This window comes from Mytilus trossulus, chromosome 7 (assembly GCF_036588685.1).
Source record: "Mytilus trossulus isolate FHL-02 chromosome 7, PNRI_Mtr1.1.1.hap1, whole genome shotgun sequence".
Taxonomy (NCBI): Eukaryota; Metazoa; Mollusca; class Bivalvia; order Mytilida; family Mytilidae; genus Mytilus; species Mytilus trossulus.
In genome coordinates, this window is record NC_086379.1 from 33584584 (window position 1) to 33599673 (window position 15090).

The 15090-nt window shown below is 31.9% G+C and overlaps 2 protein-coding genes across 2 annotated transcripts; one reads left to right on the forward strand and one right to left on the reverse strand.

Moving 5' to 3' along the window:
• The first annotated feature begins 588 nt into the window (after positions 1-588).
• Positions 589-3709, forward strand: LOC134724974 (uncharacterized). Its single transcript, XM_063588409.1, has 2 exons — positions 589-665; positions 2158-3709. The coding sequence occupies exon 2, from the start codon at positions 2216-2218 to the stop codon at positions 2876-2878; it is 663 nt and encodes a 220-aa protein (XP_063444479.1). The 5' UTR covers positions 589-665; positions 2158-2215; the 3' UTR covers positions 2879-3709.
• LOC134724975 (uncharacterized) lies at positions 3627-10607 on the reverse strand. The gene is made up of 5 exons (XM_063588410.1): positions 10463-10607; positions 8314-8367; positions 6829-6879; positions 5531-5612; positions 3627-4421 (listed from the first exon to the last, which is right to left on the reverse strand). The coding sequence occupies exons 1-5, from the start codon at positions 10539-10541 to the stop codon at positions 4136-4138; spliced, it is 552 nt and encodes a 183-aa protein (XP_063444480.1). The 5' UTR covers positions 10542-10607; the 3' UTR covers positions 3627-4135.
• Between the last annotated feature and the right edge of the window lie 4483 nt (positions 10608-15090).

Here is a 15090-nt window from a genome sequence, read left to right on the forward strand (position 1 = left end):
AGAGGATGTCGGGACATATATGTCGTTTTTACCATGCGAAAGAAACAAAAACAGGATGGGTTTTTTTGGACAAATGCTCTTGGAACCCGTAAAATATCAACGCTTCCTAAAAAAGATATGATGTTTGTCGTGATTAAATATTTTTTTTACAAATTTTGATTAAATCGTGAATTACCATTCACGATTCACAGGATATTGACAAATAATCGGGAATGGTCCTGTCAAGGATGGCAGTTAAAACCGTGAATGTGTGACCCCAGTTTAAGTATTAACTTTTCAAGGACTGTTATCTCATAAAACTATCATAATTAAAGCTATATGCATTGTTTTAATATTTGATAAAGACATACAACCTGAACATTTTTCTAAGTATTACAATTTCTTAATATATCAAGTTTTAAGACAAATTATTAATAAATATCCACAGTCATATTAACTTTGACATGAGCTGATAGAATTGCTAACTTTAAAGAATGAGTCTTTTTCATTATTTTTAACTGACAACAAGTCATGTGTATGTAATAATAAAGGACACAATTTACATATACTCTGTTATGCCTTTGCCAATTTTATGTGTTTTCAGATGTTCTCACAGTTACTGCAGCGAGTGCTTCAACAGTGATCGTAGTAATTTCGTTGATTATTTGCAGTGTCTTAAGAAAAAGGTCAGCACAATTTTATCCATAACAAATATCATAAACTGAATTCTATTTTACGTGATATAGTTATCAAAGATACCAGGGGCCGTGTAAACGAAGCTGTCCTAGGACTATGCCATGTCTTAGGACACGTCTTAGTCCTAAGTCAGGTAAAAGAAGGTGTTCTAAAGTTAGGATATACAAATAGATTTCTTAGGATAGTCCTAAAAGTTACCATGTCCCAAAACGAAATAAAAACAGCAAATATGACATAAATTGATTCCTTACAATGTTTTTTTTCAATTACAAAAAATGTGTTAGGATGGTCCAAGGATCATCGTAGTTAGGACTGTCCTCAGAAAGCTTTGTTTTACATCATAAGACATGTCTCAGACACGTCCTAGGACTATCCTAAATAAGGTTTTATTGACACGGCCCCAGGATTATAATTTAGAACGCCAGACGCGCGTTTCGTCTGCATAAGACTCATCAGTGACGCTCATATCAAAATATTTATAAAGCCAAACAAGTATTAAATTGGAGAGCATTGAGGACCCAAAAATTCCAAAAAGTTCGGGAAAGGTAATCTGTGGTTGGAATAAGAAAATCCTTAGTTTTTTTCGAAAAATTCAAAGTTTCGTTTACAGGAAATTATGAAACTGACCACATTATTGATATGCATGTCAACACCGAAGTGTTGATATCGATGCATAAACATATTTTAGTATAGAGATTCAATAAACACCTAAATGTATTTCCTGTGTCTGTGTTACAAAATCATCAAAAACCATATGTGTACACATTTTGCTTTTATTTTCATTCAAGTAAAAATGTCTAATTAGTAAATCAGCATTGCAATCGCATTCCATGCTTCTTTAACGAAAATTGGTTTATTCAGTATGAGTTAAGAACTTCATGGTAAATCACGATAATTTTGTTTTTAAAACAAATAAATAATCTATTGTCTTATTTTGATCATAGACCATGGACCTGAAATTAACCTAGGATATGTTATCTGCTCTTTGGAAGGGTTGTTTGTCTCTTTGACACATTCCCCATTTCCATTCTCAATTTTGTCATCATAACTTACAATGGTGTCACTTTAGTATACAATTGCATTAAGAACTTCAAATAGTTCGCATAAGACTCATCAGTGATGCTCAGGTCAAAATAGTTATAAAGACAAACAAGTAAACAGTTGAAGAGCATTGAGGACCCAAAATTCCAAAAAGTTGTGCCAAGTACGGCTATGGTAATCTTTTCCTGGGATTAGAAAATTCCTTAGTTTTCGAAAAATTCTAAATTTAGTAACAGGAAATTTATAACAATTACCATATAATTGACATTCATGTCAGCTCCAAAGTGCTGACTACTGGGCTCGTGATACCATCGGGGACGAAACGACCACTAGCAGTGGCATCAACCCAGTGGTGCAAATAGTTATCAAAGTCTTACTAACTAACACATATTTCATTTCTATATATATTTCATTATTGTTTTGTTTTTGTTGTTGTTGAAGAAAACAAACAGAAGTTCAGTCTGGAAATATTAAGAGAAATGGAGAGTTTGAAATTGCAATGGAAGTTATGTCGAATCAAACACCCAAAGATTGGACTGACTTCAGATCATACGAGCCACCTTGGGATTTAGATTCTAGTGAATATCACATTCCATCTGAAGTCAATAATACATATCAGACACTTGATTTTACCGTACGAAGTCACGTGACTCCAAAATTTGCGGCGGAAAATAACTACTCTGTTGCCAACTTTGCAAATATCACCCAAAAAGGTGATCACTTTACAAAAGGCAAAGCTGCTATGTTTAAAATGAAGGACATCGGAGATGAAAGTGGTCGAAATCTACAAAAAACACCCCTATTTAACCAGAGCCCATCGACCAAGACGATACCATCAGAAGAGACCGTTGCATATTGCGATACAGCAATTTTCCATCAAGAGTTTTTATATGATGTCCCCAAAAACTTAATTTTTGACGCAGTTAGAAATCCGAATAATAATTTCACAGGTGAACAAAAGGCAGTTGCGATTATTCCTTCTACGGAATTAAACCAATTAAAAAGTACTCGTATTTTAAAAGATAAAAAGGAGAATGCAATGGATTCCTTCAAAGATAAACTCAATATGTCTCTATCAAAGAAACAATTTCGCCAACCAAATGCGTATCCTCTGATTCCTTTTCCTCCGTCTGAGACTGAAATCTACTCTTTCGCAAAATAATGGAACATGATATTTTCGTATCATATTAACTTCAATATTTGGGGATAAATATTCCCAGTAATCTTGTGATGATTGTTTCAAACCTTCATGATATTTTATGAAAATGTAACAAATATCCAGTAGGAAAACCAAAGTTATGTTTTCCAGAACAAAAATTAGTAACATTTTACTCACTATATTTTTAATGATTTATAAACAATAATAACAAGTTTGGAGACATCGTGAAGATGATCAGGTATTGAAAATCAAAAACAGATTCGCAATAATTAGAAAAAAAGGGAAATGAAGATATCAAATGTCACCATTTCTAATATTGTAAGAACGTCCTATCATGCTCCACATTAAATATCAGTCTTAGCTGAAGTTTAGGCGCAATTGCAAGTTTTATATCGATCGGAGTTGTATGATGTAAATTTTACTTTTAGCAAGGTTTAACGGGAAATGACAATAAATATGGGAAACTATATAATACTTCACAAGACTTTAAAATAATTTGAAATTTCAAAACATTATTTTATCAAAACTGAAATGACTTTTGGTAAAGATTCAAGCATATCATATATTTCTAAATTCATGTAAATTAATTAATATTTTGAAGCTATACGGGCAGGTAAGAATCAGTTCTGTTCAAAGGGACATTCAAAATCATAAGTCAAAAATAAATAGCAACGCCACGGCAAAAGAGATAAAAGACAAAATGACAAAATGACAAACATCAGCATATTAAACACAACAAGGAAAATTCAAGACTAAGCCCCAGAAATAGGGTGTGATACAAACAGATTTAAAAATCTTTCAAGTCAATGCGGTCCTCAAACAAAATAAATAAACAATAACAAATGCAAGTTATCTCCTTTGAATGCATTTACTGAATAAAAAGTATTCTTGTTTTTATTGACAGTTCCCGAATGTCAGGTATTCTTATAAGTCACTATATAGAATTTAAAAAAATGCATGGAATCAATACGAGTCATATGAGTACTTATTTCGTATCAAATACTAGGTTTTTATCGTTATTAGTTATAGATACATTGTTATAGGTTGTGCTGTTTGATACCGACATTTAGTTTTTTTCTGTCAATTCAATAAGAAGATGTCTTCTAATGTGATACAGTATTTCAAAAGCGTTTGACCTATAAAAATGCACGATTACAAATACATAAATTAAAATGTCGTCATGTCATATAAAACACAATTTTTGAAAAGGCAACACAGCACAAGTACAACCTTTGTATGATGGTCCGTCCAGTTTACTTGTCATAGAGTATTTACAGCATTCCAAGCTAAATGATCTGTTTTTATTCTATGAATATTTGGGAGATCTTTGTCCAATGATTTCCATTTGTCTGGCGTTCTATTTATTGAGTGTTTATATTGCTCTGAAATATTAATCACTGAGAATCCACGTGCTTTTGGTATATTATCCATTGAACTGAAACATTTGTCATTATGTATGTCTACTCTATTTGGAATATTTGTCTTTGAAATGTTATTCATCGATATTCCGTTTGTTTTGCTGTGTTTTACAGGTTGCTGTTCTTTTCTGTAAAGATAGACATAAAACAAGTATAGTAATACCGTAATTAAAGCGTCAGTCAAAAGTCTACCATTAACCATACATTAGAATTCGTAGAATGCCACAACATATTATATATTATGAAAAGAGAACTAACACAAGTTCATCAATAAGTTTATAAATGCAGTAGTCAAATGCACCACATATTTGTAGTTAGATATGTTATATGTTTTCTCACCAGTTATGTTAAAGACATTCAAAAGATTGAGCATACACTGCTTCGCATGTTGCACCCGTTAAATTGCTCAAAAGTAAGATTTGATAGTATATGACTATGTGCATGACTCTCTCTTCATCGAGCAATAGAGTAAAAGTAGTCATCCCAATCCTTTTTAATTATACCTAGGTACAGTAACTTCCTTACTTTGGAATATCATGTCTCAATACTCTAAATATGAAAATCTAGCCAATGCATTACCATGTTTTATCCCAGGCATAGATTACCTTAGCCGTATTTGGCACAACTTTTTGGAATTTTGAATCCTCAATGCTCTTCAACTTTGTACTTGTTTGGCTTTATAAATATTTTGATATGAGCGTCACTGATGAGTCTGATGTAGACGAAACGCGCGTCTGGCGTACTAAATTATAATCCTGGTAACTTTGATATATTATTCTATGTTTGTGTTGACGTATAATTGGGTGTGGTCTAACTTTGAATATAGAACTTCCATCGTTGAGAATTGGCTTAATGTTTGGAACCAGGGTCGGGGAAGGGGATTGGTTTATACAGTGTTTTCCTATTTTACGAAATGCCGTGGGAAAGTTTGCATTAGTCTGTCCTTGAGTGATATTGAAAAGATGAAATATTTGTACAAATGTATGATAACATGACCTTGTATTCTTACATTTTAATAGGAACCATAAACAAGAAACGATGACATTCTTACTTTCATGCCAAGAACATATTCTTAGTGTTATAATTGTCACATTGTTTAAATTAGTTTTAAATTTTCTTATTTTTTTCAAAGTATGTTATTTTTCAAATCGGTTGTTTGTCTGTTTTGTTCTGTTTGCAGCTGTCGTACTTTTACAAAATTTCGAGGAAATTTAGAATATCATAAACAATTGCTTGCCTTTTCCATATGAGGGCCACACTCAGTCCAACAACAATAAATAAAGCTATTCCGATCATTGCCAAAGCCGTAAATCGTATTTCTGTCAGAAAGAGATGAAAAATATTAAGATGTATCCGTCATAACACAGATATATTCAAAGTCCATAATTTGTATGTACTATAAATTTATATATAATAAATGACAGATCAATATTTGTACGTTAAACATTTTAATTTATTTAGTATTTACAAAATGTACTTAATGAAAGCAAAATTAAAATAAGATTTATCTAAAACACTAAATACGAAACATGTGTGGTCTTTTATAGCTTGTTTTTGTTATGACGGGTCCTTGAATATCTTGCTTAGTGGAATGAGTTTTGAACGATGACATATAGACGCTAATATAAGATAAAGTACATCATTGTGTTTGTCTGGTGGAAAAATCTTAACCTTTTTGCAATATAAAAATATAACGTTGCCATCATGCTTAAAATTATTGAAAACACTTTATCAAAAGAAATGTTAATTATAAATGAAAAAAATCCCACTATGTGTGTGTTGATGACGTATAATTTGTTGATTGTACATAACGGTTAGTTGCAGTTTTATAATCACTTTATTAAGACATGCAAACGAATAATATTTGACATTCAGATAAAAAACGAACTTGTATTGAAATAAAATATATATTAATTGTTTATTTGAGGATTCAAAGATTCCGAAAGTTATTTTTTTTATATTAAAAACATAGTTTGGAGTCTACCTATTTTAACGATTGAATGTTGCGATTATTATTTTAAAACGTACAAATGTTTGCACCTGTTGTAAGTCAGGAATCTGATGAACAGTAGTTGTCGTTTGTTTATGTTTGTACATGTTTCTCGGTTTTTTTGTATATACATGTATATTAGACCGTTGGTTTTCAAGTTTGAATGGTTTTACATTAGTTAAGTAAAGTAGGGGCCCTTTAATTGTAGCTTGTTGTTCGGTGTGAGCCAACTTGAAGCTCCGTGTTGAAGGCTGTACATTGACTTATAATGGTTTACTTTTATAAATTGTTATTTGGATGGAGAGTTGTCTCATTGGCACTCATACCACATCTTCCTATATCTCTGTATGTTGGTGTTTGTATATCAGAATGTGTCTTCCTTTTTGCTGAGTGTCCCACTCAAAAAACATGTATAAACTGTACACTGCTATTTAATTGAAATATGACTTACAGAAACTGTTTTGTTTTTCTTATTTGATTAAAAAAAACATATTAATTTTATAATCTTTTTTTTTCAACTTCCAACAAAATAAGAACATTTCTACCTGTATCATGGTCTGTGTCCATTTCTCCATATGTTATGTTTTGTTTCATGTCTGAAACGATAAGTCTGTGATTTTAATACTATAACCCTTTCAAGTATTTGGTCTTGTTTTTAATACTAGTAAAAGTATGATTATTTTAGAAAGTGAGTGCATCATGAGGGAATGAATGGTTAAGGGGTACTTCATATCTGTATAGTCTTGCATTTTTCGTTCAGCATTCTTTATCTCTTAATTAATGGATTTTCTGTAATTACTTGTTTCTCTACCGATATCAAGTCGTGCATAACTACTAGTTTTAAGCAAAGAAAATATAGAGGTCAATGTGCTTGTTTTCGAGATATTAGCCATTGCAATTTTGTCGGGAGAATGTTCTCTCTAGACTTTTCATAGCTTTATCATAATTGACAAATGCAAGTTAAGTTTTCACAAATGTTAAAAAATAAAAAAATACTAGAACACACCCGTGATATCGCGGGTCCGTGACTGAATTCAAGTATTTAACTATGCGCAAGCCTTATTTTAGTATTAGTATTGACATCTGATAAAGTCATGCCGATTATAAGATACACAGTTTTCTCTGCTTTCAAATCTTTCTGTTTGGACCCGTCGAACTGGAACTTATCAATTATTGGTAATATTATTTTTTTGGAAAACAAAAGGTCCTGGAATGGAGTATTTTTTTTAATCAACAGCATTGTCCTATATTAGTTATAAATAAAGCTGATTCTTTGATTCGCTGTTTTACGTCATGCCGCTAACAAATTGAAAACAGTGTAGAATACGCCTTAATTTTAGTCCAGATTTTTAGAATTCGTATTGTTATCTTAGAAATTCTTACTGATTAAAATACTACATTAGGTACAAATTTGACAATTAAGTAGTGTGAACCCTGGATTATGACCCGTGTATGTAGCATATTAATCATGAATACACCGTTTGGAGGTGCGCCTGTCAGATGCGGAACGTACAGATAAGGTAATAGGTAACAGGTGATTATACTATTGGTATCGGTATCGGACTCGACCCGGAACTTCTTAATTATTGGCAATATTAATTACGTGGAAAACAAAAGGGCCTGGAGTGGTGTAATTTTTAATCTACACCTTTGTACTATATAAGTTGTATATAAAGTTGAATTCTTTGATTCGTCGTTTTCACGTGATGACGGCTGACAAATTGGACCTCGTAATTTTAGTATTATAGATTGTATAACACTTTAACAAATGGCTTATAATTATATATATCTACAAAAAGAAAAGTGGGATTCAATGGGCAAAATTTGTTAACGCATGCAAAAGGATTTCGAAAATCTGACAACAACAAAAAAACATGACAAGCGAACATCCTCAAATATGCCGTAGACTAAGGGTTAGTTGTACGCAATTTTTGTTTTGTTAGTTTTTATCAGCTTAGTTAAACTGTCCTTTAAGATTATTATATTTAGTGACACAGAGTGTATTATGTAGATTCTATTGAAATACTTACCCATATCAAAGCTTCCGTTGGAGTTTTGAAAGCTGAGAATGTCGAGATGTATATCTGCAAAATAGTGTTAAAATCAGATATAAGACATATATATATATATATATTTACATGTACTAGACTGATAGCATGAACATGCTCGACTATGTATATACGTCGTCAACTACAAAGGTATAATAACTTTAAAATTGCAAGTGTTTATTTCTACCATATGTACGAGTATTTAATGGGTTACACTTGAATGTGTTCTACTGAAACAACAACGTCTAAAACTTGTTTGTTTGTAACATTATAGGCTAAGGTAGCACTTCACAGTTAGGTGTGTAGTTTTGCATTTTGGCCCCTGTGGATTTTTTAAATATAAGAGCTAGTGTGCAATAAAATTCATTTTTGGATAGCTGAGTATTAAAATAGCCTTTGTATTGGGTTTATATGAACATCAAGGTTATGTAATGTATGTAATATAGGCTGTTTTCTGTATGACAGTCCGTATTTGCATGTCCATACCATACATTGGTCCGGCAATTATTGTAATGTTTTTTTTCCAACTTTTTATCCACGAACTTTGTGATTGGATTTTACGAAAAAATGAGGCGAAAGACACCTATTTTTTATTTGATCAATAGGAAGATTTAAGAAAACAGTTTCTAAAAAGGTATCACTCAAAGGCATTGAAATTCTAGTTTGATCCAAATTTTGGGGGATATATGACATGTTCACCCCCCTTTTTGCAATATTTTATGGTAAATAAATGCTGAATGTTGCCATGGATATACATAAAAGGAATTAATTTTCACCCTTTTAACTTTGGAAAATTGAATCTATGGAATATACTGATTACATACATATGCACATGTACAACACAAACAGTTAGGTTAATGTATTAGAAATCCAGGAATAGGAGATGATAAAACATTTTGGGGCTCATTTTTAATTTTATTTTCTAACTGTGGAGTGCTACCTAAGCGAGAGTTACAAAAATGTAGATATTCACAATTTATTTTACGACGCATGATAAACAAATAATTGATTGATTGGTGTTTGTATTATGACCCGCGTCATATAATATTACACGCATGTTCAGGACGAGAAATAATCGGCGCGTTACGTTTGCGCGGATTCGTCCTTAATTTGCGCGACAAAACGCATTACGTTTGCGCAACCTGTTGAAATGTTACTACATGTATACAAAAACAAATGAAAAATAAATTCATAACTTGTTAACATAATATTAATAAAAATAACTTGGACTATTCCATCGGTCATCTTACATACAAATGTTTTAAAATGATTGATACGTACGTATCAATTGTCCACCCATGATAAGTAAGTTTGGGCCACTAACAAGGTATTTTTTTTATTTTCTCTGAGATACAAATCCTTGATTTTTTATGCCTTTTATTTCCGTATAGATTTTCATTTAAAAAACTGGAGATGCACAAAAAAAATGTGTTCACGTAGAATAATGGCTGACCGAAAATGCAAAGCGTTTATAACAGGAACAAATGATTAGAACTATGACATTAATGAACGCAAATAAGAAAGATATGGAATAACAAGATGTGGTATGATCGCTAATGTATGTTCAAAACAATAAACCAAAAACAAATTACAGGTTAAAAAAACATCAGGTAAACTAAAGGTAATTTCGCGCAAATATAATGCGTGTCATTTTAAAATCCGCGCAAATATAGGTCGCCCGAAAATATATCATGAAATCCAAAAGATGGTCGACAGGCACGATTGACAGGAAATTTGAAAAGCCGGCACTGAAACATCGCAACAAGCCACATAATACAGATCGTAACATCAGATAATAGATATAGCTGAAGGATTCTAAACATACAGAGACCGTTAAATTATTATGCCCCAGTTAACCATTGAGGTTCACAAAAAGTAATACAAAAGCCAAGCTGGAGGAATAATAAAATTATGTGAATATTTGTAACATAAAGAGATTTTTTTTAAATACCACAAATGCCAGAGAGTATTTAACTTGTTTTCTCTCATATATCACTTCCTTTCCAGATTGTGTGCTTTCCAGATGTGAGCCTTGGAAATTGGTATCAATTCCGACATTTTCGCTGCATGGTCATATATCTTCTTTAAAACTCAAAAGGCATAATAGATATCTGCATTACAAAATTCTTACCTGGCGGCATTTTGGTTTCTTTTGCTATGAAAATACGTTCATCAATGTAAACAGGAAACCAATAGTCTGTCCTTCCCATTCATATAATTATCTAATTACTATTGACTAGACTTTGTTTACTTTTTCATTGGATCTAATATCAGAATTAAACGGATGTAACCTTCCTTTTTAAAATGTTATAACAATAATAAACTTGTATATACCTGACAGACATCATGTTCTACGTACATGTAGTACAATCAATATAATGGGTATATTATAAAAATTAATAATGCTTAAATGATATTGTTGTTAAAGTCACACCAGAATAATAATTCAGTACTCCAGACACGTGTTTCGTCTACAAAAGACTCATCAGTGACGCTTGATTCAAAATAGATTAAAAGGCCAAATAATATACGAGGTTGCGGTTCCAAAATTCAGAATGGTTACGGTAATTTATTCCTGATGTTGGAACTACTGAATATTTCGAACAATTCAAAGTTGTGAACGTGTAGAAGTTCAAGTATTAGTTTTAAAACCAAAATATATGACCAATCAAACATTTTAAGACTGCATAAGTCAAATGCATGTCAACTGAAATGTTTATATGTCAAACAATTACATATCATTCAAGAAGTATAACACCGCATTGTAGACATTTAATAAGATACAGCCCACTAATGGATAAAACAGTTTTAAAATACAAACCAGTTCAATGCACTTGCATTAATGAATTAGCAATTCAATAAGGGATACCTATTCATTTTGTACATGCCAATGAATTTTATCTGAAATTGACATAAATTATCCAGAGAGGGATCTAGTTCCTTTGAATAGTCATTTTGCGGTTTGTTTGTCGAGAACAGTTGAATTTTGTCACAAAATAATGTTCCAGTTAGGAAGAAATCAAAGGTTTCAGAATATCTTAACATTACTTAAATGTATACAACTTTCTTAACTTTCATTTAGTACATATGTCTTTACGATTCTATAATAAAGAACAGAGTACTTTTGGTACATGTCTTTCATCGATACAGCCACTAACCGCATTGGTTGTCTTTTAACTAATAATGGGAGTTCAAAAGAAGGCCGATGTCTTATTGCATTAAAATAACGTCCATTAGCACCACAATCTTTTCACAGGTGTAATATCACTTTCCATCATATTTTTTTTAAACCGTAAAGGCGACAACGGCACCTTTAAAACTGGAACATAAGTTCGTCACACTGACAAATTTAGATAGACTTGCAAATGATATTTCACATCACTGCTTTTATGTGCATGAGCACTATCTTCGAAATTTCCTAAATTAATGGAAATCAAGGATGCACAAATGACACTTTACATTCGCTTGACTCTAAATGCTAAAGATGTTTTTGCATTGTGTCCATTATGGTAATTGCAGACATTTTGGAACTTCCAAAGACAAATACCACATCAACCCATGCCAGTCACCTTACTATGCAGTTTTATCAAGTTGGAGTTTTTTTTATTTATTTTCTTAATTTTGCTAGTTTTCATGGCAACATATATGTAGTAGTTCAAATAGAAAATTTAAAAAAAAAAAAAAAATGTGCATCCCACTCACAATACAGATACTAAACATTATGCTAAAAGTCAGGCAAGTTACATGTAGATACTTCAGTCACAGACACGCTATGCCACGGATGTGCTCTAGTTATATGTACATAGAATTGAGAATGAAAATGGGTAATGTGTCAAAGAGACAACTCGACCACAGAATAAACAAAAGTAAAAGGTTACCAATAGGTCTTCAATGTAGCGAGAAATTCCCGCACCCGGATGCGTCCTTCAGCTGGCCCTTAAACAAATATATATTAGTTCAGTGATAATGAACGCCATACTAATTTCAATTGTACACAAGAAACTAAAATTAAAATAATACAAGACTAACAAAGGCCAAAGCTCCTGACTTGGGACAGGCGTAAACATGCGGCGGGGTTAAACATGTTTATGAGATCTCAACCCTTCCCCTATACCTCTAGCCAATGTAGAAAGTAAACGCATAACAATACGCACATTAACATTCAGTTCAAGAGAAGTCCGAGTCTGATGTCAGAAGATGTAACCAAAGAAAATAAACTAAGAAAATAAACAAAATGACAATAATACATTAATAACAACAGACTACTAGCAGTTAACTGACATGTCAGCTCTAGACTTCAAATAAACTAGCTGATTGAAAAATTATGATTGCATTATATAAATATCAGGCACAATCCTTCCCTTTTCATGTATATATGTATATAAGATTCATCTAAATTTATCAGTCTGAAAGGACGCGACTGCATGCGTATTGCGATCATACACAAGGTAACCGACTTAAGGTGGTATGGGAGTCTAAAATAAAAATGATAGAATTTGTTCATACTTTGTCAAAATGTAGTATCTATTGATACATGCTCAAAAATGTTATAAAAATGATAGGTCACCGTGCATTTTCTCAAGCTACAGGTTGTGACAAAATGACAAATTTTGTATGGATTATACAGGAAAAAGCACCATTTTGTGAATAGAAACTAAACAAAATGATAGAATCGTATAATAAATTAGAAAAAGATAGCTTTCATACAATGCTTTTAGAATATCAAAAGAAAAGATAGGGTCACCGTACGTTTTTTCCGGCTAAAAGACAAAATAGGAAAATTTCATGTAGAGTCCTTCAGAAAATGCACTGTTTTAGAGTTACCTCCCCTTAAAATGCCAATTTGAAAATATTCAAAAAACAACCAAAAATAATCTACACTTCTAAAAAATTAATATTTCTAAGTTATATTCTTATAAATTGGTTCTTTTAAACGAAAATTCACATTAAATATTGCATTCCTGCATAAAATTTTGCTTACTTGATAGAAAATATGGACCTTAGATTCTCTGTTTTTTACAATCCAAGATGGCGAAAGACACCCATACCACCTTAAGTATGACGGCGTGCACAAAGCTGAGTCTACAAATGTAACGTCTTCAAATTACAAAAAAACATTTACGACGTCGGTATTTTCCCTCAGAAAACGTCAGCGTAACAAAAACACTGGACACTTAGTTTACCACATAATTCTAAACATTCACGGTCAACATATTTCCTTTTTTTCGAACAAAAAAGTGCAGCAAATGCACATTTTGAAAATATAAATAAATATTTGCTACGAGCAGTATAATGGAAATAAGTAGCGACGACTTCGTGGATCCTTTTCAGAAAACAGCGTCAAAACTTCATTTCTTTAGAATGTAACATAATAGCTGGACATTTAAAAATTTCAGGTGTTCAGTATGGACTATCGAATCATTCTTATGTTGCAGATTTTATTAAACCTATGGTTTTGCACATTTCGAATACCAAGTTATTTTAAAATAAAAAGATAGCAATTACATATTTTTTCTTACCGATTCTTCCATTTCGATTATTATTCCTTCCAAATTACTACTTCTTACACATAACGAAGATCATTACAAGCATATCTACCATGGTCGTTTTTGATTTTTTTGCGTTAAATTTCATATAATGTCAGAGTCCGAATCTGAACAGTTCTATTATACGAAAATTTGGAATAGAATGTTAAATTTATATAAATTTTAGGTCAAAAACTCTATTTTATGCTAATTTAATGTTACAAGTTACACCGATTTTTTGCCGTTTTCTATATGTCCGTTTCATGCTTTATAGATTAAATATTAATTTACCTTACTAGTAATGTGGATTCTTATGGCATGCATTCATAATTTAATCATGATACAATATTCTTCTTCAAAAAATATTATAAATACATATAAAATTATCTGTTAAAAGCTATTGAAAAAGAGCATTTTACAGTTGCCGTCAACTTTGTGCACGCCGTCTATACGCTTTACTGTACATGTCGTACGGTAAATCCACAAGTGAGCATAATCTATTTCTCTTCAACCCTTGGAGATAAATTGTGTACTTTTACAAAAATGAAACGAAAGATACCAAGATGACATGAGAGATACAAACAAAGGCCGTACCTTGACCTATATATAATGGTTTACCTTTAGAAGTTTCGAAACTTGGATGGAGAGTTGTCTCATTGGCACTAATACCACATCTTCCTATATCTAAAAAAAAATGATGAGAAAATTCAAGGGCAACAAAGATTACGTACACTGCATACAGACCGAGCAAAAGTTTTAAAAAACCCTACAAAAAATGTCAGGAACTCTATGTGCTCCAGAAGGATACAAGTAAGCATATTCGCCCCACTAGTTGCACCAATCGTATTGCCATTTTAAGCAATTTGTATTTAAACCAACTCGTGATTGCATCTCAAATTTTTTCCGAGTTAACATGTTTTAGATAAAAAAAAAAAAAAAAGAAGAATAAAACATGACTGGACCGTTAATAAATATAAGATGTATGCTTACAGGGAAGATGTATGTCCGTTGGACATTATTTTTTATGTCTAGTAAAGAAGTCACACAAATTCGAAAAAAATAAGATGCAACATGACGTAATGTTTTTTTGCATTTTTTTATGTATAATTGAATTAGAGGCTAGTGCAGAAATCGAAATAAACTGCATATTATAACAAGCATGGAGTGTGTAATATGTTATTAAGTTGTTCCGGTAGCGGTTGTTTTCCGCTCTTTGGTCGGGTTGTCGTCTCTT